This window comes from Muntiacus reevesi, chromosome X (assembly GCF_963930625.1).
Source record: "Muntiacus reevesi chromosome X, mMunRee1.1, whole genome shotgun sequence".
NCBI lineage: Eukaryota > Metazoa > Chordata > Mammalia > Artiodactyla > Cervidae > Muntiacus > Muntiacus reevesi.
The window spans coordinates 39,166,358-39,194,322 of NC_089271.1; the positions used below are offsets into that span (position 1 = coordinate 39,166,358).

At 44.8% G+C, this 27,965-nt stretch overlaps 2 protein-coding genes across 4 annotated transcripts; one reads left to right on the forward strand and one right to left on the reverse strand.

Moving 5' to 3' along the window:
• The first annotated feature begins 1,516 nt into the window (after window positions 1–1,516).
• Window positions 1,517–2,072, forward strand: MPC1L (mitochondrial pyruvate carrier 1 like). Its single transcript, XM_065915675.1, has one exon. The coding sequence runs from the start codon at window positions 1,517–1,519 to the stop codon at window positions 1,991–1,993; it is 477 nt and encodes a 158-aa protein (XP_065771747.1). The 3' UTR covers window positions 1,994–2,072.
• A 2,165-nt stretch (window positions 2,073–4,237) lies between these two features.
• CXHXorf38 (chromosome X CXorf38 homolog) lies at window positions 4,238–27,964 on the reverse strand. 3 transcript variants are annotated; one of them, XM_065915674.1, is made up of 8 exons: window positions 27,717–27,855; window positions 27,416–27,550; window positions 25,413–25,539; window positions 21,183–21,302; window positions 19,006–19,155; window positions 17,728–17,901; window positions 8,939–9,101; window positions 4,238–8,501 (listed from the first exon to the last, which is right to left on the reverse strand). In XM_065915674.1, the coding sequence occupies exons 2-7, from the start codon at window positions 27,481–27,483 to the stop codon at window positions 8,940–8,942; spliced, it is 801 nt and encodes a 266-aa protein (XP_065771746.1). In that variant the 5' UTR covers window positions 27,484–27,550; window positions 27,717–27,855; the 3' UTR covers window positions 4,238–8,501; window position 8,939. The 3 variants fall into 3 exon arrangements, with proteins under 3 accessions (XP_065771746.1, XP_065771744.1, XP_065771745.1); XM_065915672.1 differs by lacking the exon at window positions 25,413–25,539 and having other exon boundaries at window positions 27,717–27,964; XM_065915673.1 differs by lacking the exons at window positions 21,183–21,302; window positions 25,413–25,539 and having other exon boundaries at window positions 27,717–27,964.
• Between the last annotated feature and the right edge of the window lies 1 nt (window position 27,965).

The window sequence follows — 27,965 nt, forward strand, 5'->3', positions numbered from 1 at the left end:
CGGATTCTTTACCAACTGAGCTATCAGGGAAGCCCATAAAATGAAAGTCACTCAGTCGTGTCTGACTTTTTCCGACTGTATAGTCCATGGAATTCTTCAGGCCACAATACTGGAATAGGTATTCGTTCCCTTCTCCAGGGGATCTCCCCAACCCAGGGATCGAACCCAGGTCTCCCGCATTGCAGGAAGATTCTTTACCAGCTGAGCCACCAGGGAAGCCCATTAATATTTCAATGTATACTTAATTACTTTTCAACTCATCATTTTTACTGCAAAAAGTAGAAAACACTGGGAAGACCACCATCAGCTTTGTCATTAAGAATTTTCATCAATGGATATTAACTATTAGGTGAAAGACTTGGGAGAACAGAATATTCATCCACTCTCAAAGAGGCTCCAGAGAGGAGAGGAAAAGGTACCTTTATAATGGAGAAACCTGACAGACAATTCCTTAACCACATGATCAAACTCACTGTCACCAATGATGGAAACAAATAATATCAGGTGCCTCCCATTGTAATGCATTAAAGACAAGCACACCTGTGTAGTATTCTTACCAAAAAACATTCCATTTAAATTTAATTAAGATAAAACAGACTAATCCAAATTAAGGACATTCTGAAAAACCACTGACCTGTACTTTTCAAAAATATCATATCACAAAAGACAAAAAAAGCTGGGGAACTCTTCTAGATTAAGGGAGGTTAATCTAAAAAAAAATATAACTACATGTGAATCTTGAGTGGATCCTGGATTTTCCCCCTTCAACAAGAAAGAAAAAAAAACAGCCATAAAATTATTTAAATGTGCACTGCTTATTAGATGATAATGCTGTACTAAATGCTAAGCGTCTGAGTGGATTATTGTGGTTTGGAGAATGTTCTTGTGAAGAGCCAGAAGCTGAAATATATAGAGGTGAAATATCCGCAGGTAATTCAGGCAAATTGTGCAGAGAAAATTCTGTACTTGGTTGAAGAATTTTGTATCAACATCTAGTTAATGCAGTCCACAGACTAGAGAGAGCAAGCAGGGTTTCCTTTGTACCTGAGAAGTGGAAAGCTAGACCACCATCTCCCCCGGCAGCACCTGGAGCACTGAAAGGTTTCAAGTTGCGGCAGCACACCACGGAGGCACAGACAAGGTTGTACGCGCATCTTTGCTTAAATACACTAGTGCGCGCGCAAACATGCATTGCAGACTCTACACACTTTACGGCAGTCATGCAAAGGCAAAAAAGGCGAGGCGACGCTACGCGTTCTCAAAGACAGGCATGACAGTGGCACGTGTCCTCTGGCGCACTTTACGGCGGAAACGCAAAGTCACGAGGGCAGGCCACGCCTCTGCCCGCAAAGGAACACAGGACATGTGCTGTCTGGCATGCTTTACGGCTGTCGCGTGTTAGGTGCGAGACTTGGGGGATAATGCAGCTTCCGGGTAGGCTGAGGTTCCAGGTTCTATGCCCCACGTCAGTATCGGTTAGCTGTTCGTTTGTTGGTGCTCTCAAGTCTTGACGATCATGGCAGCGGTGGTGGCTCTGTGGCGGAAGGCGATGGAGACCGTGAAGACTAAGGAGTTCCGAGATTACCTGACCAGCACGCACTTCTGGGGCCCAGTGGCCAACTGGGGCCTCCCGCTGGCCGCCTTCAGGGACATGAGGGCATCACCGGACATCATCAGTGGCCGCATGACGACTGCGCTCATCTTCTACTCGATGGCCTTCATGCGCTTCGCCTACCGTGTACAGCCTCGCAACTTGCTGCTGATGGCGTGTCACGGCACCAACATAGTGGCCCAGAGTATGCAGGCGGGCCGCTACCTGATCTACCACTATGGCGGTGGCACCACGGCAGCCACCACCGCTGCTGTCTCTGCCACCTCTGCCACCTCTGCGGATTCTACTGCAGCTACCACCCCTGCAGCTCAAGACCCTGTGGCTGACAGCGACTGCCGGGAGATCGCCTACTGTTGTCTAGTGACCTGGAACTGTGATTGAGTGGCCTGATCGAATCTCTGCAGCTTCCACGCACTGAACTAATATTCCGAAACAAAAAGTTTGGTTTTGACTCTGAAACAGTGCAAATTTGATTGAAAGCTGCAGTTCAGTTAATAAACAATGGCAAAGAGCACAGAACTGACGCTGTTGAGTACCGTTTATTTCGTGGAGAAATAAAATGGTTTTTAGGTGAGGGTAGTCTTCCTCTCTGCGGGGCCTGCAAATCGAGGGTTAATTTATGTAGGGAGGAAGAGTAAATGAAAAACACTTCAAAGTATTTTTTTTTTTTTAAAAAAGCTCTCTTGGGAACATGTTTTTGGTACTTGTTTTGGGTGTTCAGGTTTAAATAAGGGTGCTTAGTAGAATATGACTTTAAAAACTTGATATAACCACAATCTCTTTATACCAATAAATTCAAGGGCTATTTCTACTGAGGTAAATATTTCCAAGTGGGTTTAAATGAATTCAGTGATATCCAGCTTAGACTTTTAAGGTGTACTTATTAGCAAGAGACCATAGAATCTCTTGGTGACCAAGAACAATGATAGAACCTTCCATGGAAACAAGATAAATAACTCTGAGGTCAGTGGCTGTCAACCCGGAATTCTTGGTAAATAGAAAATAAAAACAAGATCATAATCCTTCCCTCTTTTCCTCATGCCTAAAAATGGGGGAAATGGCAGTTTGTAAAACTGGTGAACTTATCGCCCAGTGTTGCATACTAGCTAGGGTTGGGGGTGAGGGTCAGTGGTCAACAGTATCAGCCCAGGGTGTCCCTCTTTAGGAGGGCTTCCTAAGTGGCTTGGTGGTAAGGAATCCACCTGCCATTGTAGGAGATGCAGAAGACATGGGTTTGATCCCTGGGCCAGGAAGATCCCCTGAAAGAGGAGGAAATGGCAACTGACCAGTATTCTGGGAAATCCCATGGACAGAGGAGCCTGGGAGGCTACAGTAGTCCATGGGGTCTCAAAGAATCAGACATGACTAAGCACACACACACACATCCATGCTAGTCCATGGGGGGGAGGGGTCACAAAGAATTGGATATGACTAAGTGCATGCACATGTGCACACGCACACACCCATGCTAGGAATCCTATGAGTGCTCAAGGATTTGCTTAAACCTGGGAGCGTGAGGAGGGAAAAAGATAAGGACAGGGTTGTGGGTGTGAGGCCATTACCTCTACAGCAGAGGCTGCCCTCTAGGATTTGATCCCAAATCCCCTGAATCCCTTGGGAGAATGCAGAAGGTTCCAAAGTGATCTACTGGGGAACCTCAATTAATGCAAGTGTTCAAAGGTGCTTACACCCTGCTTTTGTCAAAGATTTCAAATGCAAAGACACTGAAAACAACTCTGAAAGCTTCTGAAGACATCAGGTTTTGGACAAGACAGGCACAAGTTTACCTTCTGTGGCATCTACACAACAGTCCTCTTTGGAGGCAGTCTCTGCATTTCACATTTTGCATACAGGGGGAAAAACAAACTCTGGAAAATGACAGCGTATGAGTTATCTATTGCTGTGTAACAGATCACCCCCACACTTAGCTTAAAACAACAAATCTCACACAGAGTTTTGGAGGGTCAGCAATCTGGGAGGGGCTTAAGTGCTTCTGGCTTGGTCTTTCAGCTGTCTGCTGGGGCTGCAGTCTCTGAAAACTTGCCTGGGGCTGGAGGATCCGCTTCCAAGTCATTCACACAGTTGTTTGCAGGAGGCTTCACTTCCTTGTCCTGTGGGCCATAGGGTTGCTCACAACATGACTTCCTCCCAGAGAAGGTGTTCCAAGAGACACAAAGTCCAAGATGGAAATTGCAGTCTTTTATAGCTTAACCTGGGAGGTGACATACTATTACTTCAGCTGTGTTTGCTTGGTCACATGGACCAACCTTGGTGCACTACGGGAAGACGACAGAAGGGTAGGGATAGCACGAGGCAGGGATCATTGGGAGCCATCTTGGAGGCTGGCTACCACACACGGTTCTGAAGTAAACATTTTCATACCTTTCTGAAACTCAGTAGAAAGTAATAAATCATGCAAGATCATTGCCCACCTTCCCCAAGAGATGTCACAAAATGCTCAGTTTACAGTTGTGCAATCATTACAAACAAGCATGTATCATAGAGGATGGTTCTTGAGGAGCAGGAAAGAAGTCTCTGGAAGACGTGGTAGCTTCTAATATTTCAGATAGTTCAGACATACAATAATAAAAAGCAGTTCTAAAAGTTCTGAAATGAATCATAACCTTGGTATCAAGATTTTTATTGAAACTTTAAAGGATTTTCCCCCTTTGCTCTTACATGAGTAGAAATTAATATATTTCTAGATTTGTTTTACAAAATATATTTTGTAATTTGAGTATTGCATTTCAGTCAAGGGCCACTGTCTGTTGAAGACATATGAGAGCAGGCAGGTTTCTAATTAACCTGGTAAGGGGAAAGGGAGTAATCCCTGCTGATAATTTCTTGTCACTCTACATTTATAATTTAGAAGCCAAAACGGTTAGAGAAAAAAAATCCCAAAGATTGCTATGCCTCCATTCTAATGCAAGGCTTCACTTATAGGATCTAATTTGTAGTACGCCCACCCAGCTCAGAGCTCCAACCCTTTGTTGTCTAGGATATTAGTGTTTATAGCCATGTAAGTGATTAATACTTTAATAAAAATGTACTCTTCAAATCATTAGGGTAATAATCATTTCATAATCCCCCCAAACTCTCAAACATAATCCTTTCTGGCCTTGACAATTTGACTTAAAACTGTCTACAGTTCTCTACCATTGCTTTATAAAGCAGTAACATTTTCCAAATTGGCAGAGCTCTTTTTCCAAAAGTTTTTCTTGCTGACACACTACGGTTATTTCCCAGAATTGTGGTTTTGTATTGAGTTTAATACATAATGTCTTTCTCTTGAGGTCCTCTGACTTTCCCAGCAAAACCCAAGATAAAATCCAAAGAACTGCCTTATCCTTGCAACTTGAATGCTACAACCATTTTGCTCCTCTAATTCTTTCAAAACTATGAACCTTATATCATGTACCAGGGAGAGGCCAGCTGCACATCGCATTGCTGGACCAAAACAAGGCATCTGGAGATGAAACAGCACTGTGTGGGAAGGAAACCACTTCCTGGGTTTCTCCTGACCCCGACAACTCACAAATGCCCCTGGAGGGGGAACTGACACCCACAATAATGTAGACCACAATATATTCCAGCAAATGTGACACACAGGTCTTACAGCTTGAGTTTATGTCTAGTATTTTGAAATACAAAATCTTAATGAAAAAATTTCAAAATACAGGAGTGCACATTGTCGTTCAAATTTCATATGGGAGTGTGCCAAGGACAGAAAAGCCAAATTCGACCCCAATTCCTTTCACAGAGGCGACCTGGGGAAAAAACTTGGGAAAAGCTGAAAGCGCCATAATTTTATAGCATGCTATACATTTTTTTGGGCTCCAAAATCACTGCAGATGGTGATTGCAGCCATGAAATTAAAAGACACTTACTCCTTGGAAGGAAAGTGATGACCAATCTAGATAGCATATTAAAAAGCAGAGACATTACTTTGCCAACAAAGGTCTGTCTAGTCAAGGCTATGGTTTTTTCCAGTGGTCATGTATGGATGTGAGAGTTGGACTGTGAAGAAAGCTGAGCGCCAAAAAAATCGATGCTTTTGAACTGTGGTGTTGGAGAAGACTCTTGAGAGTGCCTTGGACTGCAAGGAGATCCAACCAGTCCATACTGAAGGAGATCAGTCCTGGGTGTTCATTGCAAGGACTGATGCTGAAGCTGAAATTCCAATACTTTGGCCACCTGATGTGAAGAGTTTACTCATTGGAAAAGACCCTGATGCTGGGAGGGATTGGGAGCAGGAGGAGAAGGGGACGACAGAGGATGAGTTGGCTGGATGGCATCACCGACTCGATGGACATGAGTTTGAGTAAACTCCGGGAGTTTGTGATGGACAGGGAGGCATGGCGTGCTGCGATTCATGGGGTCGCAAAGAGTCGGACACGACTGAGTGACTGAACTGAACTGAATGCATTGTTATACATTCTGCTTTTCTATCTGTATGTCTTAGACATCATTTCCTATCACAGCATGGCAGCCTTACCTCCTTTTTTAACAGTCATGCAATTCTTGGCAACATGGATGTGATGTGATTATTTAACTGGTCCTCTCTCCATGGCTGCCTGGCAAGACTGCTCTGAACACCCTTCTGTGCATGCTCTGTGCCCTTGTACAGAGATCCAGAAGGTTGATGTCCCTGCACACACACAGTTTGCTTTAAAGCCTCCTCTGGGCATGTCTTCTTAAGTTAAATGCTGGTCACACCTCATGGGTCATGGGGATCTTAGTCTCCCACATCAGGGATTGAACCTGGGGCTCATGCAGTGAAAGTACTGAGTCCTAACCACTGGACAACCAAGGGAATTCCCTGAATTCATTTAATTCATCAGATCAGACAATAAATCCAATAAGATGATAGCTCACGTACCATTGTCCATACTGTACAAATCTTCTCTTTTGCATCTACTTCAGTGCCTGGCATGTGGCTGACACTTGCTAAATGTTTGTTTGGTAGATAAGGAAAAGTGAAATAGATACAAGAGGAATGAAATAAAAGTATTCAAAACCCAAAGTTCCTAAGGTGAGAAACCAGATCTTAAATTGGTTAGTGAATCAAGATTTGACTTGATCCCAAGTTTTGTTACTTTATATCTAGAAACTAGGAAACATTTCATGAAGTTTCTTAGTTTGGTTGGGGGAGGGAGGTTGCAAGATGAAAGAAAATTGCAACTGTACTACTGAAGTCTTCTAAAGGTATTCCAGGAAATGAAGGGAGAAAGAAAAAGCAAGATTAAAGACCAAATAGTAGCATGAAGATGAAAGCAGGAAGTTACAGGCATATCTGCATTCATCCAGGTTTTATACCATTACATTCAATGCATTTTAAGGTAAAAATACACCAAATATATCCCCCACCCCCATTCCCTAAAAATCACCTCCTTGATGGGCAGCTGAGTAAGCAAAGGAGCAGGGCTTCACTTGGGTCGGACTGGAAGCACTTTCTCCAGGCAGTGGGGAATGTGGCAATCTATCCCTGAAGATCCAGGGGCAACATGGGTTAGCTCAGCACCGCTGTGCTTTTGTGCTTAGTCATTCAGTCATGTCCAACTCTTTACGACCCCATGGACTGTAGCCCACCAGGCTCCTCTTTCCATGGGGATTCTCCAGGCAAGAATACTGGAGTGGGTTGCCATTTCCTCCTCCAGGAGATCTTTCCAACTCAGGGATCAAACCCAGGTCTCCTGCATTGCAGGTGGATTCTTTACCATCTGAGCCACCAGGGAAGCCCAAGAATACTAGAGTGGGTAGCCTATCCCTTCTCCAGGGGATCTTCCCAACCGAGGAATCAAACCGGGGTCTCCTGCATTACAGGCAGATTCTTTACCAGCCGAGCTACAAGGGAAGCCCACTGGCTTTGGAGATGAGCAGATGTGGGGGAAGGTGAGGGTAAAGTTGATCCCACAGACCACTACACACAACACACAGACCACTGCACATAACAGGACAGGGGTTTGCAGTTCAAGAAACAAATAGGACAAAGTGAAAAGTGGATGACTTTTGGGGTAAGAGGAACAGAGTGAATTTGTGAAGTTGCTGAAAGAAAATGATGTCTTTGAACTTCCATTAGAATGTTCAAATTCTTATAACAAAGGACCAGGCTTGGTTAACAATGTAATGAATATTTAGATCTACGAATACCTCTACACTATCAGCCAACCCTTCAGTTAAGGAATATTCATCGAGCACCCACGGACCACACCCTGTGCTCAGCACTTGAAATAACTGAACAGAAAGAGCTGTGATACCAGCCTGGGCCCTCCCGCTATGCTGTCAGTCAAGTTACTGTATTCTCAGCCCAGCTCTCTGTCTTACCATCTCAAGCTACCAGAAACGGGTACTCACAGTCCTCTACTAACTGGAAATGCTGGCAAGAAGGAAGGATTTATATCTCAACATCAATACATCACAGCCCACCTGTGGGCATCCTCGTGATTGAGACTTTAAGGCAAGGGTGTGTGTACCAGTGGGCAGAGAACTCGGCGTGGCCCTTCACCAAACACAAGCTTAGTTACCGTTGAAGCAGTTACGAGTTTTAGGACCAGAAAAGAATGTCACCTTTTAAACAGCAACACAAAACGAAAAACAAAACCTGAAAACAAACCACAAAAAAAAAAACTAACCCTGGATGATAGCAAGTTTGGTACAAGAGTACCTAATATTTTTTGGTTGGTACAGATAAAAACACCAAACTTGTGAATGTTAAAAAAAAAAAAAAATACTCCCGAAGAGTCAAAGGAAAGTCCAGGAAAAGAACACAAATCCCTTTTTGTTTGAGTGGAGTACTCCGGAGAGTTTTTCCTTTGGCCAGAAAAGGATGCCTGAGATGGAAGCCTGGGTGACTTTCACAGAACACACCTGATCTTTGTGGAAGGTCGACCTAAAATAGAAGAGAACATTTAATTTTCTTCATGAGGGAAAAAAGTAAAACACTGAATACCATTACTTTAATGAGTTTTTCTTATGAAAAGTAACAAGTTGCCATTATTAACATCACAGCTAAGAGCAAGGCATCACTGCTATCATTTTAGGACTGAAGCGCTTTTTGATTGTCATAAAGTTGATTCATGTCAGACTAGCCAAATGACTTCAGGTATACTTGACTAAACAAAGCTGGCAGGGAGTTTATTTTGAATTAGTTCACAGCTGTGAGACCTACCAATTAGAAAGAGCACAAAGCTCCGTGTTCTTTCAAATAATAAGGACACAGTGAAACTTCAGATGAGACTGGGTGTGCTATGGCCTTACCTAAGAGAACAGACATCAAAGAGATGAGGCCATTCAGGCCTTATTTAAACGTCGTATGCTTAAACTCACCTCAGGCCTTCCCTTCAGGTGTCTGTACCCCAGGTTCCTTTGAATCTGGTTTTAGATGCTGTTGACGGAAGCTGTCTAGCTTCTGCATATCTTCTGTCAGACCATTTCTAAGATCCTCATTGTTTCTTAGAAATTCTTTTACCACTTCCAGTTGGTTTAAGATCTGTATGAAGAAGCCATACAATGCACAGCTTAGCTAATTTTATAGCAGACTTGAAATTCAGATGAAGAACTTACTAGCTCCAAAACTGAGTCCTGCTCCTGTGTCTAGCAATAGCTGGTTTTGGGACCACACAAGGGAATGTTTGCTTGTCTCCTTAAAAATTTTTGCTTTTAGGGGTTTATATCCAAAATATATAACGAACTCATATGATTCAATAGCACAAAAACTACCCAAGTTAAAAATGGACAAAGGACCTGAACAGGCATTTTCCCAAAGAAAACATACAAATGGCCAACAGGTACATGAAAAGGTGCTCAACAGCATTAATCATCAGCGAAATGCAAGTTAAGACCACAATGAGGTATCACCTCACACCTGTTAGAATGGTCATCCTCAAAAAGAGATAACAGATGATGGTGAAGGTGTGGAGAAAAGGGAACCATGAGTACTGCTGGTAGAAATGTAAATTGGTACAGCCACTTTGGAAAACAATATGGAGGATCTTCAAAAAATTTAAAAGGAACTACCATATGATTTAGAAATTTGACCTCTGGGAACGTATCTGAAGAAAATGAAAACATCATGCTGAAGAGATATCTACATGTTAATAGCAACATAATTCACAATAGCTAAGACAAGGAAACAACGTGAGTGTCCATAAACTTACAAATGGATGAAGACGATGTGGTACATATACACAATGGAATATTATTTGGCCATAAAAAGACAGAAATCCTATCATTTGAGACAACACGGATGGACCTGGAGGGCATTATGATAAGTTAAATAAGTCAAGCAGAGAGAGACAAATACTCCATGATCTCACTTATATGTGGAATCTAAAACAAAAACAAAAAAATAAATTCTTATGAAAAGAGATCAGATTTGCAGTTACCAGAGGTGGGAATGGCTAAGTGAGTAAATCTTAACTGTTCTTACCACAAGGTAAAAAACATCTTTTTTCCTTTTTTGGGCATCTATATGAGATGATGTCATATAAATATAGGAAGTCCCCTAGAAAAAAATTTTTTAAGATTTTTTTTTTTTTGCTGTAAAACTTCCTGAATAGGTATATACCTACATGTATGTGTTTACATACATATATACATATGTACACATATACATATATATATGTACACATATACATATGTATACATATACATATATACACAAATATTATATATATGTATATAAAAAATGAAGCCCTTTCATTTTGAATTTTGTATCCACTTATTATAATTAAATATATACACACATACATACACATATATGTATGTACACACATATACAAATGTATACACAAACGCATATAAGTGTATACACTCACACATATACAGCACTTCCAGTTTGAATTTTGTACACATGTATGACTGTTAAAAATGTCTACATATGTACATTTATTACTATTCAGTATTTATGAAATATGCATACCTATTTACTAGTAGTAAATATACTGGTACAAAATTCAAAATGAACACAGGGTACAAGGTAAAAAGTTGGTTCTCTGTCACATCCTTTCCCTAGTCACTCAGCTCCTCTTAAGAGGTGACCATAGTGTTCTCATATCTCTTCCAGAGATACTCCATGCATTTACATGTGAACACATGTATATATATGTGCACACATTTTAAAAATTCCAGTTTTATTGAGATATAATGGGCACATACACATTTTACAAAAACACAAATGGCAGCATATTAGACGTTATTCAACTGATGTTTTTTCTATATCAGAATATAAAGAGTGGCCTCATTTTTTTAATGTCTGAGTCGTTTTTTAGTTATGGATGTTTCATATTTTAACATATTATTTCAAGCCTTCTGCTAAGAGAAATGCTGCTGTAGTAACTAACCTGGGACATGTGTCATTTTGCATAAAGTGACAGGTTATTTGTAGGATCTGCTTTTAGAAGCAGAATGGAGTTTTAATTAATAGAGTTTTCTGTTTTAATGTTAATAGATTTTGCCAAAACTGTCATCTCTAGAGGTTACAGCAATTTAAACTCCCATCAGTAACATACTTCTTGACATTTAAACTTAATAAAAGTGTGTACTCTCAGAATAGTACCACAGATATGTTTTCACTCAGCTTATCCCAGGATACCCTCAACTGGTCACTGTGCTTATTACAAAGAGGAAAGTTATTAACCTTTTGGGGTGTGGTGAATTTTTTTTTTAAATAAGGGACCCCCTAATTCCAAACTAGGTCAAGATGATCAAAAAGTGATGGAGTACCCTACTCCTAGCAGAGTCGTGGTTCTTAAATTTTAGAGATGTACACAATTGATTCTGGTGACAGAGGAGGAGAACCCAAGCAGGCACCAGGTTATTGTGACGTGAGAGAATGAGACAGTCAGATGCAGAATAATGGCTGCCAGAGATGGGAGGGAGGGGAAGACAGGAAGGAACTTGTGGCCAGGATGAACAGGGAGCAAAGCTGAGGTCTTCAGGTAGGTTACTAAGTAGATGGGGATGTTCCCTTCAGCTGGAGCTGGGTTGGTTTTCTTTTTTTCAATTTATTTTTATTTTTTGGCCATGCATATGTGATCTCAGTTCCCTGACCAGGGAACGAACTTGAGCCCCTGCAGTGGAAGCGCAGAGTCTTAACCACTGAACCACCAGGAAGTCCTGGCTGGAGCTGTTTATTACATGGCTAGAAACAAGCCTACAGCCCCTGAAAGACTGTTGTTGCTGTTGTTGTTTAGTCGCTAAGTTGTGTCCAACTCTTCGTGACACTATGGACTGTAGCCCACCAGGCTCCTCTGTCCATGGGATTTCCCAGGTAAGAATACTGGAGTGGGTTGCCATTTCCTCCTCCAGCATATCTTTCTGACGCAGGGATCAAACCTGCCTCTCCTGCTTGGCAGGTGGATTCTTTACCACTGAGTCACCTGGAAAGCCCTGCCTGAAAGATGTGTGTGGTGCTTAGTCGCTCAGTCATGTCTGACTCTTTGCGACCCCATGGACTGCAGCTGGCCAGCTCCTCTGTCCTTGGGAATTCTCCACAGAAGAATACTGGAATGGGTTGACATGACTTCCTCCAGGGCATCTTCCTGACTCAGGAATGGAATCGGGGTCTCCCACGTTGCAGGAGGATTCTTTACCAAGTGGGCCACCAGGGAAGCCCCTTAAATAATCAATTTGGAAACCATAAAGATGGGCAATGAAGCTTATATCAATGACATTATTCACAGTGGACATTAGTCACTGTGGGTACTACACTGTTAGCGCTTATTGCCTGTGCCAGGTGTTCGAGATGCAGTCCAGGGTCCTTCCCATTACAGCATTCCCATCAGATGCCTGAGACCATGCCGGCCTGGTCTGTGCACTAAGATGGACTGGGGTTCTCCCTCCTCGGAGACCTTCTCATTTGATGTCCTGAGAGCTATGATCCTTTGTGCTGTCACCTCCTGACCCTCTTTGCTCTTGAAATGTGCTTAAAAGAGATGATTATTTTAGCTTGGGGGGAAGATAAAGAGTCAAAAGGAGTTTTTTTTTTTTTTTTAATTATTAAGAATGGGGAAGTCTTGTGTACCTTAAGTGGGAAGAGGAAGTAGAGATGGAAAAACTAAGTCCTAAAAAAGTTATGGAATGCAGTTGGACAGACTTGGGTATTGAAACCCAGCTCTGTCACTTAACTAGCTGTGTGACTAGCAAGACTTGACCTCTCTGAGCTTACTTCCATATACGCAAATATAGGATGACCATACATATGCCAACCAGGATTCTTGCAAGGGTTAGATATAATCTACTAAAAGCACATAGCACTACATCTGGTACATTCCTTCCTTCTGACAATCATTTAACAAAAGCATCATGAGAGTTAAACAGATGACTCAGAAGCTGGAATGAAGACTGCCAAGGAGAATTATCAACAACCTCAGTTATGTAGATGATACCACTGTAATGGCAGAAAGCGAAGAGGAACTAAAGAGCCTCTTGATGAGTGTGAAAGAAGAGAGTGAAAAAGCTGGCTTAAAACTCAACATTGAAAAAACTAAGATTATGGATCCAGTCCCATCACTTCATGGCAAACAGATGGGGAAAAAGTGGAAGCAGTGACAGATCATCTTTTCTTGGACTCCAAAATCACTGCAGACAGTGATTGTAGCCATGGAATTAAAAGATGCTTGCTCCTTGGAAGAAAAGCTATGACAAACCTAGACAGTGTTATTAAAAAGTGGAGATACCACTTTGCCAACGAAGATCCATACAGTCAAAGTTATGGTTTTTCCAGCAGTCATGTATGAAAGTGAGCGGTAGACCATAAAGAAGGCTCAATGCCGAAGAATTAATGCTTGTGAATTGTGCTGGAGTAGGCTCTTGAAAGTCCCTTGGACTGCAAGGAGATCAAACCAGTCAATCCTAAAGGAAATCAATTCTGAATATTCATTAGAAGGACTGGTGTGGAAGCTGAAGCTCCAATACTTTGGCCACCTGATGCGAAGAGCTTACTCATCAAAGAGGACCCTGATAGTGGGAAAGAATGAGGGCAGAAGGAGAAGTGGGTGACAGAGGATGAGACGGTTGGATGGCATCACCGACTCAATGGACATGAATCTGAGCAAACTCCGGGAGATAGTGAAAGACTGGGAAGCCTGGCGTGCTGCAGTTCATGGGGTCGCAAAGAGTCGGACGTGACTGTGTGACTGAACAACAATTCTGAGTCTACTATGTGCCTGGTGGGCACCATTCTAGGCAAAAGATGGTTAGTAAGTACATCCATACTCTCAGCACTTAGGCCAAAACCCTTGCACTTGTCTTTGACGCCTTTCCTTCTCTCACACGCCATGTGTGCTCCCCCTTCTCATCGCCTCTACTCTTCACCCTTCCACCCTGGCCCGAACTACCACCTTTCTGACCAGGTAACTGTGGCAGCCTCCTAACATCTCCCTAGTTCCATCTTTGGTCCCCGGCCCCGCATCCTCTACATGGCGGCCAGTGTGCCCCTTTTATTGTTCTGCAGCGTTGCTGCCATCTCAGGAGGAAGAGCCTGGGTCCACCCAGTGGCTCACAAGGCTTCCCTTCTATCTGCTCCTACCACACTCCCCCTACGCTGCTCGTATCGCCCTGCCCTCGGCCTGAATGCTCCTCCTCCAGATGTGCCACCTGTCACAGCCCCACACCTGTCCCCATTCGGCTACTCCTGATCCCCACACTCTGCTCCCCACAGTACTTCTCCTCTTTCTAAATGCCTCATCATTACTTATTACATGGACCGTTTACCATCTGTCTCTCCCAAGGGGACCTTTGTTTTGTTCACTGATGCACGTCAAGCTTCTAGAACTGTGCCTGGCACACAGTCAGCACTCACTCATGAACTAAATCTGGACTTTAACAAATGGAGTGTCAATTACATCCCTTCCCCACCTGCCTCGACTGCATTCGGTCGCTGTCCTTTCTCCCTAAGCTTCCCTATGAAAGTGGCTCCCCCACCAGGGTTTAAAAAATCAGTAATGATTTTAAAGAACAGACACGTGGACACAGAGGGGAAAGGGGAGGTAAGATGAATTAGGAGAGTAGGACTGACATATATACACTACCGTGTGCAAAACAGATGGCTAGTGGGAAGCTACTACATAGCACATGGAGCTCAGCTTGGTGCTCTGTGATGACCCAGAGGGGTGGGAAGGGAGAGTGGGGGTGGGAGGGAGGCTCAAGAGGGACAGCAGATATATATACATAGAGCTGATTCACTTCCTTGCACATTTTCTCAAATTTTAACATCTCAAATGAGATTGCACTTTACCATTCATAGCACATGCTTGCGTGCCAAGTTGCTTCAGTTATGTCCAACTCTTGGCAACCCTATGGACTACAGCCCTCTGGGCTCCTCTGTCCATGGGATTCTCAAGGCAAGAATACTGGAGTGGGTTGCCATGGCCTGCTCCAGGGGTCTTCCTGACCCAGGAATCGAATCCGTGTCTCTATGTCTCCTGCATTGGCAGGTAGGTTCTTTACCACTAGCGCCACCTGAGAAGCCCACCATGTATCTTATAGTAAATGAGCAGCATTTTTTTTTCTTTGAAAGTAACAGAATTAGTGATGTGTCGTGCAATTCACAGTGTTTTACAGTCACTGAAATTTGATTTATCAAATCCTCTGACTTTGGAGACTAACCTGAAAGAACGTGAATAATCATACATGGTGCTAAAATTTCAAAAGAGGTCCGTTCCATGCATCGTGGATAGACAACCTACAGCTTCTGAGATAATGTGCCAATCAAGTCAAACTTACATTCTGATCAACTGAAATATCAAAAGAAATGCCACGGTCTACTGAACAGAAAGCATGAAAAATGAGAATTTATCACCCCTATCTAGAGACTTTGGGACCCAGAGGACAAGTCAATTAACCCCAATTTCCTCTCTGTGAAATGGAGATAATGAGGGGTCAAAATTTCCAATTGCTAGCTCCTCGATGACAGGACAGGAGACAGGATAACCACTGCGTGGCATGTGGGAAGGCAGGCTCAGGGTCAGAGTGGGGAGACCCCTGGGCCAGCCCTCACGCCCCGGCCCTGAGGCCTCTCAGCCCGCAGCACTTGCTCCTCAGGGTTGTGGTAAAGCAGCGGATTGCCAGGGTCCCTTCCCACTCTCAACTGGCAGACACTCCTGGTTTCAGTGTATTGCTACTGATGCATTTTGCTCTTTGTTACACAAACAGGAAAAGAACTGCAGCTCCCTCAAGGAAGAAGATAGCATTTCTGATGACTTTGGGGTCCATGAGCCTGAGCCCCTGGTTTTTGTCTGTCGGCCGACTTTGGGGGTTATTTTGGCATTTTCAAATAAAGCCAGATGAAACAGATGGATTTAGAAAATAGATTTAACAGTCTTATTCATCATCTTAAATACCTATTGTGTGCCATGGTGGGTGTGCCCCCAAACCAGAGGTATCCAGTCCCTGTGCCAAAGGAGCCCATCAAGCTGAGTGAAACACCTGGGGCAAGGTCGGACACCTTAACAAAGGCACATGGACCTGTACGGAGCATGGCCTCAAAAAGGAAGTACACACTTTGTATTAAAACATGCTGTGTTTTATATGACAGCCTGGATGGGAGGGGAGTTTGGGGGACAATGCGTGCGTGCTGTCACTTTAGTCACATCTGACTCTTTGTGATCCCACTGACTGTTGCCCGCCAGGCTCCTCTATCCATGGGATTCTCCAGGCAAGAATACTGGAGTGGGTTGCCATGCCCTTCTCTAGGGGATCTTCCTGACCCAGGGATTGAACCTGCGTCTCTGTCTCCCGCATTGGCAGGTGGGATCTTTACCACTAGAGCCACCTGGAAAGCACTTGGGGGAGAACAGATACATGTATATGTATGGCTGAGTCCCTTTGCTGTTCACCTGACACTATCGTAACATTGTTAATTGGTTATATTCCAACAAAATAAACAAGTTAAAAAAAAGTAAAGTTCAAAATCAGCCTATTAAAAAATAAATAGAACATGTTGTGTTTAATGAGGTAATCAGCAAAACTACTTTCCTTGGGCAAGGTGGAATGGACAGATAAAATGATCTGTCCAAGATCTCTTGGGAATCTGGAATTCTAATCCAGCAGGCTATTTCTAAACCTTACAACAATATAATTCTATTATTGTTAATTTTTTTTAATACCTTGCCTGTAACAAAGGAGATTCCTAGCTCTTGTACTTGAGACCCTCATTAGCCTGCAGTGTCCAGAGCTAGAACCCTTGTTGATTCTTTAACCTTTGCCACCTCCTGCTGGGTCCAAGAAATCTCACTGGCAACTATAAGCCATCAGCTTTGCCCGGCAGTGTCTCCAGAACTTGGCTCCTGCCTCCTGCACACTTCTAGCCTATGTCCTTTTTCTCTCATCCTCACACAACTGCAAGAGCCTCCTGGCTTGTCTTCAACCTCTGATTGCCCTAAGACTTCACTCTGCAAAAGCCATTATCTAATCTATTTCATTTACTCTCTCTTGCTTTAAAACCTCTGTTGGCTGCCAACTGCTTTGGGGGAATAAGGTCCAAACCTCTTAATGCGGCACAGAAAACCTTTCAAAACGTGGCTCTGACTTGCCAGACCACCCTCACACCTGACCACACCTCCCTCCTACACTCGCCTCGTCACTGTCCGGCCCAGGCTAGTTTTTCACGCCTTGGCAAGTGCTGTTTCTTCTGCCAAGAACGCCCTTCTGCTCTTGCCAATTTTCCAAACTCTGATTTGATTCTTAGTCCCGGTGACGGACAGGGACGCCTGGCTACAGTCCATGGGGCTGCAAACAGTCGGACATGACTGAGCAACTGAACCACCACCACCACCACAGCATCTCTCAGCAAAGCTGGTTTTGCAACCCCTTCTCCCCACCTTGACCTGGAGATACTCCCCAGAGCCTGAGGCTCAGGATTCCGTGGTCACCCTTCCTGTGGTTTTCCACTCAGTGGCGCATACTAGGCACCCAAATGTTTGCTGACCAAGTGAAAATATTTAAGGGTACCAGTATTTTATGTCGAAAGAATATTCATGTCTGGAAATCATTTGACTTTTCAATCAGAAACATAACTGGTGACAAGTTAAAATGAGCTACTCTTCCTTCCTGGGGCCTTTGCTTTGTTTACTCACACAGAGGATATAGTGCTTTAAAAAAATTTTTTTTTTTACCTCTTCAGGCAACACCTCTTGTTCTTTTACTTGAAGATAGAGCTCTTGAAGTTTTTCCTTTAGTAATTCCATTTCTATCTCGTTTACTTGGCTCTCACTCAGGTAAACTCCTTTGTCACACCCATCTCGCTGATCTTCCTCAGGGATGTAAACAGCCCAGTCAGATGTCAACAGCTGTTGGGTTACCAAACAATAGATGAACTGAATGGAAAATATATTCAAAAAAAAAAAAAGGGATATTCCACTGGGTTACATAAAAGTGAAAGTCGCTCAGTCATGTCCAGCTCTTTGCGACCCCATGGACTATACAGTCCATGGAATTCTCCAGGCCAGAATTCTGGAGTGGGTAGCCTTTCCCTTCTCCAGGGGATCTTCCCAACCCAGGAATCGAATCCAGGTCTCCTGCATTGCAGGCAGATTCTTTACCATCTGAGCTACCAGGGAAGCCCAAGAATACTGGAGTGGGTAGCCTATCCCTTCTCCAGGGGATTTTCCCGACCTAGGAATCGAATCAGGGTCTGCATTGCAGGCGGATGCTTTACCAGCTGACCTACCAGGGAAGAATTTATAATTAAACATTGTTGACTGGATCCATTCTAATATCATCCCATGACCACAGAAAAGCTGCTCAGATGAATCACAGTTCTGACTTCATGTCAACATGGTGCTCTCTGCTTACATTCTAAACTTTTGTTTAAATCTAATAAGCTTTAAATTCTAAATAAGTGACTGTGAACTGTACTATATGATGATCTTTCACTTTTATCTAGCTTGTTTCACTTTTTCTATTTCATATTCAGTACTCCCATTTCATTTAGTTTATATTTTCCAATTTCTCCATGTCTTTTTTTTTATGTTCTTTCTCAAGCTTTGGTATACATATATATAAAAAATATGTATTATATATATATTTTAAGAAAACATGAATTTTTGCCTAACTATTTTAAAGACATTTTGATTCCACTTGTTTGACTTAAGTATGAATAGAATGCTAGATTTCTAATTTAAAAAATAGATATGCAACAAGTAACAAAGGTCTACTGTATAGTACAGGGAACCACAGTCAATATCTTGTCATAACCTACAATGGAAAATAATTTAAAAAATAATATACATATATATGTATAACTAAATCACCTTGCTGTGCACCTGAAACATTGTACGTCAACTATACTTCAATAAAATACATACATTAAGAAAAATAAATAAATAAGTGGCTGTGGTTCCTTTTACCTCCCCTTAGTTCTTTATGCCAGAACTGCTAAATGTAATTTTTACCTGTTCTATTTGGGAGTATACTGCCACAATCTCCGGGATATTCTTGAATTCATTTAGAAAATTTTGGATCTTCATCTGAAAATCTCGTAGCCATACAGAAGATACTTTCATCTCTGAAGAGTGCATGATCTCGTTACGACACTTAATCACCTACAGAAAGACCAAGAAAAGAGAGAAAAACCTTCAAAATCCAACAGTGGGGTACACTGAGATTTTGGAGCTCCAGAGAAAAACCACAGAAAGGCCTTGTTCATTCTAAAATCCACAAGTGTGTGGCCTGCAGGTGTTGCCAAGGCTTATTCAACCCCCTGCCATTTGAAGACTAAATTAATCAAGGTAAGAAATATAAACAAGCGTACAACTGTCCCGAGTCCTTGAGCTCTTGGGTGAATCTCTCTTACACAATCCTCCAAATGCCCTAACTTAAAAACACTACAAAATTGTAAGTAATTAGCCTCCAACTAATAAAAATAAATGGAAAAAAAAAAAAAACACCTGCCAGGGTTTCTGTAGTGGTTCTGTGGTTAAGAATGAGCCTTGCAATGCAGGGGACACTGGTTCCATCCCTGGTCTGGGAAGATCCCACATGCCTCCACGGGGATGGGCATGGGCAGCTGAGCCCATGCCCTACAACTACTGACCCTGCATTCTGGATCCTGTGAGCTGAACCCATGCACCACAACTACTGAAGCCCCAGAGCCCACACTCCACAATGAGAGGCCACCACAATGACAAGCCCACACACTGTAACTAGAGAGGAGACCCTGCTTGCTGCAACGAGAGAAAAGCCCACACAGCAACGAAAGCCCAGCAGAGCCAAAAATAAATACATATTTTTTTTTAAAAACCTGCCAAAGAGCAAGTGTATTGGCTACTGGCTCTGAGAATACCCAAAGGCTGAAGCAGACAATGCAAAAATCTTTTAATATTAATATATAATTCCTGCCCAGTCTTCCACATTCTTGATGAAAAGCTATCAAAGGAGTCAGTTTTGTATTGTGATAGTTTTTGTCTTTGCTGATGGTAAAGGACTCTCAGTCCCTTTGGCTGCTGGCATGCTAGCAAAATATACATGCGTTTCTGCACATATTATGAATAATCTGTGTGTGCCATATATACTTTTTAATGATCCTCAGAGTAACAAATGCACCAGAGCTGTCCTCTGGTGAAACAGAGACAGCTGAAATCTCCCAGAGGATGTCTGACCAGCACAGTGATCTGTTCTGACACTGTTTATCCACTAATGTTTATGTTTTCTTTAGGTCAAGGTAACTTGGTCTTGGGGCTTCCCTGGTGGCTCAGAGGTTAAAGCGTCTGCCTGCAATGTGGGAGACCTGGGTTTGATTCCTGGGTTGGGAAGATCCCCTGGAGAAGGAAATGGCAAACCACTCCAGTATTCTTGCCTGGAGAATCCCATGAACGGAGGAGCCTGGTGAGTCCACGGGGTCGCAGAGAGTCGGATACGACTGAGCGACTTCATTTCACTTCAGCTTGGTCTTGCAACTGTTCACGCTTCCCTGGTGGCTCAGATGGTAAAAAACCTGCCTGCAATTTGGGAGACCCAGGTTCAATCCCTGGGTCGGGAAGATCCCCTGGAGAAGGTAATGGCTATCCACTCCAGTATTGCCTGGGAAATTCCATGGACAGAGGAGCCTGGAGGACTATAGTCCATAGGGTCGCAAAGAGTCAGACACAACACTTTCACTTTCAACTTGGTCTTGCAACTATTAGCCAATGAGATTGAGATGGGCAGGACTCAGATGCTGGCATCCAATGCAGAGAATGATGCATTGCTCTGTATTTGTTTTTTCAATATGGAAAATTACTTTGCCTCAGTTTATGACAGAACAGGGAGGAAAAATTTGAGGTTTGCCAGTTTAGCAACACACAGTACAAAAGCAAGTTGTTGTTTAACAACTTGGGAAAGTTCGATCAGGGAGAGCTGAAGGGACAGTCCCCTGCCTGCTTTTACACAGGGGTTTCGGACATCACAGCAGGCACATGTGACGTGAGCGCTGTTCACCTGCTCAGCGATGCCAACAGTGGACCTAAGTCTAACTCCTCTGTGCACCACTGTCTGGGGAAAGGACTGTGAGCTCCACCCATGTGGCTGCTTTAGCAACACAGGGTGGAGTTCCTGCTTGGCAACATCTGCTTGGCAATCTGAGGGTTCTTACCTCTGTGACTTTTCTTCGATCAACCACAAAGTGATCGCAAGAGTTGATGAGATTCAGAAGAGCAACCGCGTCACATTCCTCGGGTCCTGTTTTGTCTGCCTGTCCTCGGGGCATGAAGGCCTGCAGCAGGGGAGGCCCAAGAGGCTCATGAGTCTCCTCCAAGCCAAATAGACATCTAATCTACACGGGGCTAGTGGGACAAAAAATGTTATCTGCCTGTTCCCCCAAGGACGACTGAAACTCTCTTGTTGAGGTTAAATTAGAGCCTCATGAGTCCAAAATGCAAGTCAGGAAACAGTGTGGCAGCCAAGCCTCAGCCCAGGGCAGTAACTGAAGAGCTGCTTTATCTGCCCACCTGTTAGTAGGGACACTTCCACACCTGACCTAACTGTCCTTTCTTAATGGCATATAAGCAGGAGGCAGGGGTAGGAAGCAGGCTTCCCTGGTGGCTCAGTGGTAAAAGAATCTGCCTGTAAAGCAAGAGACTGGGGTTCGAACCCTGGAGAAGAGAACGGTTACCCACTCCAGTGTTCTTGCGTGGAGAATTCCCATGGACAGAAGAGCCTGGCGGGCTACAGCCCATAGAGGGGTGCAAAGAGTCAGACAGGACTGAGCACGCCAAGAAAGAAAGGGGTAGAAAGCAGCCTTTTTCCCCCCCTTAAGTTTCAGTGGCTGAGTTGTTAAGATAATTTAAAACTAATAGTTGCTCCAAAGTGAAAGTTCAGTATGGTGGTAGAATGTGAAGAGTTTGGGCTTTGGAGTGTGACAGAGCTGGGCTGCAAAACCCTCTTCTGCCACCTGTCAACTGCATGACCTTGGGCTAGTTATCTATCCTCAGATCCCTCATCAGTAAACGGGGGATAACTGTCCTCATCTAACTTGAAGGATGTTTTGAGAATTAAATGAGTCAATGCGGGTAAAGCACTTGCATGGTGCCCGGCACATGAGAATACACAGGCCACAAATGTTGGCATTTACGATGCTGATGGTACAAGGTGAGCAGAACCTACACAGGCATTACAGATGGAGTCCCAGGGTGTGAGATACTAGATACAACAGAACGGCCTCGTTCTAGCATGATCTTGCCTTTGGTAGGATTTTATGGTGTGGACCCCCAAAATGGTGTTTTAACAAGGCTTGGGTATATTTCTTCCCTGAAATATTTCCAAATTTATGTCTGAATGCACCAACTTTACCAAGCCCCGAAGCTCAAGAGTACATTCCTGCTAAGGGACTAAAAGTGATGACACATGAAAAATGACGCGCAAAAAGAACTCTAAATAAAGAGACTTGCTCCCTTGACTACAAACATGTTTCTGGAGGCAGGAAACCAGCCACTTCCTATGGTGCTGCCCTGGATACTATTTTGAGAAAGGCAACGTGGCAGGGGCCAACACCCTGCAAGGAGAGTCAGGGCTCTGCTCCTGATAGTGGTTGAATGACACACCCTGGCCTCACATGACTGAGAATTTGTATACTGTACACTACTTGAAAGTCAAAGTGTTAGTTGCTCAGTTGTGTCCGACTCTGCGACCCTTCTGGACTGTAATGGACTATAGCCCTCTAGGCTCCTCTGTCCATGGAAGTCTCCAGGGTATCTTTCCGACCCAGGGATTGAACTCGTGTCTCCCACATCTCCTGCACTGCAGGTGGGTTCTTTACCGTCTTAGCCACCAGGGAAGCCCCCGTTACTGTCTCTATCTTAACATGTCCCAACCCACGGAAAGAAGTTGATTATGGATGCTGCAAATGTTAAACAAAAACTTAACTAATGTATCACAGGCCAATTAATTTGAAGAAATGATGAGATGGAGAGGAAACAAAGAAAAGAAATGTGGCTGAGAGGGCCATCCAAAGTGAGAGGGGCCTTAGTTGACTCAAAACTAGGCAGTTTCTCTTGCCCCTTACAAGGTATGTCCAGTCTGGCATTTTCTCACCAAAGGAAACCTGTCTCTCCACATGAAGGTTTTATTCTAGTACTTCTTCCATTCTTCAGAACCAGAAGCCAATGAGGAGGCTCCCCTGCCTCCTTGCTGCTGACATCTGTTTCTTAAAATGGCATCGACCACTGCTGCCTTCCAAATGTGACAGGCACAGGGTGAGAAACACACCTGATTGCCTCTCACTATCCACTCCTGAAGGGCTTCCCGGGTAGCACACTGCTAAAGAACCTGCCTGCCAATGAGGGAGACATAAGAGACCCGGGTTCGATCCCTGGGTTGGGAAGATCCCCCAGAGGAGGGCATGGCAACCCACTCCAATATTGTTGCCTAGAGAATCCCATGGACAGAGGAGCCTGGTGGTCTACAGTCCACGGGTTCGTAAAGAGTCAGACATGATTTAGCATACATGCATGGACCCCCTTCTGTCTCTTCACTGAGTAGTAGGAGAAGAGGTTGGAGAAATAAACAGGGGCCAGAACATGCTGGGCCTTACTGGCCTTGACATGAAGTCTGGAGTTTATTCTAAGGACATCAGGAAGCCATCCAAGAATTTGGGGCAGGGAAAGAAAGTGATCTAATTCCCACATGAAGACTGCACATCCTCCATCAAGGGTGAGCAGAACAGCAGAGGCAGCCAGGTGGGAGGCTGGCAGGAGAAGGGGTCGAGAGCCGTGACCTAGAGAGGGTGAGGAGGAGTCCAAAAAGAATCTGCAAGTACAAATAAGAGGGGGAGGGGGGGAAGAGAGGAAGCAAGAATGATTGTAAGTGGTTGGTGGTGGGGCATGGGGACAGCCTGGGAAGGGGAGATGAAGAGTCCAGCTTGAGAAGACAAAGTGCCCAGGAAGTGAGGAAGTGAAAGCGTCATGTAGCAGAGATGGGCTTCCGGAGCACAGAAGAGGGCACAGAGCTGTTCTGTCAGCAGCAATGTGGTATTTAATATCTCACTCCACGGGCCTGAGCAATATCCACCAGGGGAGGAGAAGCAGGGGACAGAAGAGGTCCAAGGAAGGTCAACCGACGTTCAGAAGAAGCCTGAGGAGGAGGAGTTGGGGGGACAGGAGGATACCTGGAGAGGAATATGTCTCAAGGCAGTGACTGTTTCAAGAAGAGGAGTGGCCGGCAGCGTGGCAGTGCTGAATGTCTGAGAGGTCGGAAGGATGAGGCTGGAGAACTGAAGGTCATGTGTGCCCCTGACAAGACAGATGCAGTGAAGGGACAAGGGCGGCGGAAGCCAGGGGGTGGTGGGTTGAAGAGTCAATCGGACTGGGGGAAAAGAGAATTAGGCATAACGCACTTTTTGAGAAGTTCTACTGGGAATACATACGGGAGGCAGTTAGAGAAATGGGGAGACAGCAGGAGGGAATGAATAAGGGGAGCTTCCATTTCTTTCTACAGTTTATTTTCCAAGTGTTTATTCAATTTTTTTAAAAAAAACAGCTTTACTAAGATGTAATTCATATACTATATAATTCACCCATTTAAAAGTATACAGCTCTTTGCAATGACATGGATGGACTGTGAGGGCATTATGCTAAATGAAATGTCACAGAAAGACAAATACCATATGATCTCACTTATATCTGGAACCTAAAATAAACCCCCAAACCCAAGCTCATTGATGCAGAGAAGAGACTGGTGGTTGCCAGAGGTGGGGGAGGGTGGAGGAAGGGGGCAAAATGGGTTAAGCAAAAGTTACCAACTTCCAGTCTCAAAATAAGTAAGTCCTGGGGATGTAGTATTTGAAAGTTGCTAAGAGAGTAGGTCTTAAAAGTTTGCATCTGAAGAAAAAAAAGATTGTAACCACGCATGGTAATGGATGTTAACTAGACTTATGATAACCATTTCACAAAACATATATCAAATCATTATGTTGTATGCTTGAAACTAGCTACACCTCATTTAAAAAAATTAAGCATTTACAGTTCATTGGTTTTTAGTATATTCAAAGTCATGCAACCATTGCCACAGTCGATTTTAGGACATTTTCATCACCCCCCTAAAGAAACTCTCTACCCATTAACTATTGCCCCCTCTTCTCCTCCAGGCCCTGGCAACACTAGTCTACTGTCTGCCTCTATAGATTTGCCTATTCTGGACATTGCATATAAATGGAATCATACACTATATGACTGGCTTCTTCCACTTAGCATGTTTTCAAGGTTCAAGAAACGATATAGCATGTATCAGTACTTCATCCCCCCCATTAGTATCTTTATGTTACAAATACTTAATTTCTTTTTATGGCTAAATAATATTCCATTGTCTGGACAGACCACATTTCGCTTACCCATTCATCAGTTGATGGACATTCGTGTTGTTTCAACCTCTTGGCTGGTGTGTATAGTACTACTTCTGTGAATATCTGTGCACAGGTTTTTGGGCAGCTGTATGTTTCAATTTCACTGGGTACGTACCTAAGAATGGCACTGCTAAGTCATATAGTAACTCTACATTTAGTCTCTTTTCTTTTAAAAAACTGAATAAACCAAGGCAATACTAAGACTATTTGTACAGTGATGGGAGTAAGCTGGCAGGTCAGAAGAGTAGATAACTGGAGACTCCAAGTCCTTGGGCAGGTGGGAGAGGATAAGGTCCAACACTCAAGTGGAGGGACAGGGCGGTAAGAGGAGAGATGCCCTTCCTCCTTTGGAGCAGAAGGAAGAAGATGGTGCACATGGAGGTAGGTTGGTAAGTCTGGTAAAAAGACGAGGAAGCACATATCTGCGGCTATCCGTGAACTCCAGGAAGTGAGAGCAAAATTAGAAGCTGCAATCGAGGGTGGAGGGAAAGGCAGTAACAGCTGTCTCCGGGAAACAGCAGCCTATGGAGAGACAGAGCCAGACGGCAGGGGTTGCGGGACGGGGGTGGGGGGGGTGGCTGGTGATTAAGAACTAAAAGTGAAATTGATCAGTTCCCTCCAAGCTGAAGTACATGATGAAGTACATGATGAAGGCTGGAGTTGGGGCCTGGCCAGTGCAGAGAAAGGAGAATAAAGGCCAAGAAAACTGCAAAGGACTAAACAGAATGATGGACCATGGAATCTGGGCTAGCCGAGGAGACAAAGGACGTGGGGAGGGCCAAGGCTGCTGGGGACTGGAAAAGCAGGGGAAACCTCAGAGCTGTGAACATTGTATAGGGACAAGGGGCTAAGCCTGGGGCGGGAGATGTTAACAAGTGTGCTAAGAGTAAGGAGGCTGCTGGACACCACAGCTCCCTGGCTGACATGGCCCCAGATGTGAGCCTGCAAGTGGGAGGCTGAGGTGGATGAAATCAGAGGATGCTCAAGCAGGGAGTCCAGAAACTGAGAAGATGGGGTTGGAAAGGTAACTAAGAATATGCGGTTGGACTAAGTCTGCGGGTGACAGCAACGAAGAGGTGAAAGAGTGGCAGAAACAGGTGGTAAGGGCTTCAAGTGGATTCTAAGGGCATGAAAGCAACAGCTGAGGGACCTTCACTCTACAGCAGTAAAGGGTAGAGTTTTAAGTCTTCTTCTCTAAGTAAAACTAGAAGCTGGCAAGTCTATAGCAGCAACAAAAAAAGAGAGAGAGGAAGAGGGTGCGACTGCTCCGTGATAGCCAAAAGTCTGGGGGTCACCGATATAGTCCAATTTCCTCATTTTTGAGGTTAGGGAACAGAGGCTGGCCCAGGGCTGCACCGCAGCAGCCGAGTGGGGCTTCTGATTCCGGCTTCCCAGGCACCTCCAAAGGTGAATGCAGGTTCGCAGGTGACTTCGACAGGCCCCTCCCACCCCCTACTGGGCTTCCGGCAAATACCAAAAAGTCAAAAGAATTCCTCCATCTGCCCAGCTAGTGAGTCACAGCGCCAAGGCCTGAAAACAGGCCTAATAACTCCCCCTTCTATCTTGCTGCCTACCCCACCCCGCCTCCTCAAAGTCTTATGCCTTAGCTGCGCACTTACGGTTCTTTCTATCTTTGCCCCAACTTTCTTTGCCTTATTCTGCCATCTTCATGGCACCCTACAGACAAAACGAGCCATTCAGGAAGTCCACTCTCATAAACGCCTTGCCTGCTCTTCCCTCTGTGCCCAGGATACTCGCTCCACACCTTGCCCCAGCCACACCTGTTGAAATCTTCTACTTCACCAAGCTGCGCTGGGTCCGATATAACAGCCCTGAACCATCTAGACACTAGATCAAAAACCCAATCTCTCTCTGTCTGCATCCGCTGGTGAGGCTTCAGCGCCCACAGAGGCCGGACAGAAGCCCCGGGATCCAGGTAACGCTTACCTGGCAGGCCAACTCCTCCTACCCTCCCGACCGCAGGTGCTTACCTTGGCCACCTCCCAGGCGTCGACCGGCCAGAGGGCCGGCCGGCAGTTTCCCCAGTGGACGTCTCCATTTCTGTTGGTGTGATGTTTCAAAATCTCCCGTTTCCACTCTGCGCACACCTGACACTGAGGCTGAAACTACAGGGGGCGGCGGTGAGGAGGGGCCCGGGAGGGAGGGGCGGCTCCGGGCTTCGGAGCCTCGGGTAACGCGGTCGGTTCGGCTCCGGGGAGGGCACGAGACACTGCGCCCGGGGAAGGGGACGGGGTGAGGGGCGACGGTCAAGGCCACGGGCCAGGTGCTCACCTGGCGGGCGTGGGGGCTGCACCGCCAGCCGCCGCTGCAGGCGGCGCGGGGGCCCAGGCCGGGGGCGGCGGCGAGCAGCCTGCTGTGGAAGGCGAGCACCTCGCGGCCGACGAAGCCCTGCAAACAGCCGCGCAGCAGCAACAGACAGTGGCCCGCCTTCACCCAGTTCTTATATTCGGCGCAGTTCAGGCGCACGGCCAGCTCAGAGAGCACCATGTCCAGACCTGGCCGGCGCGGTAACGGGTGAGG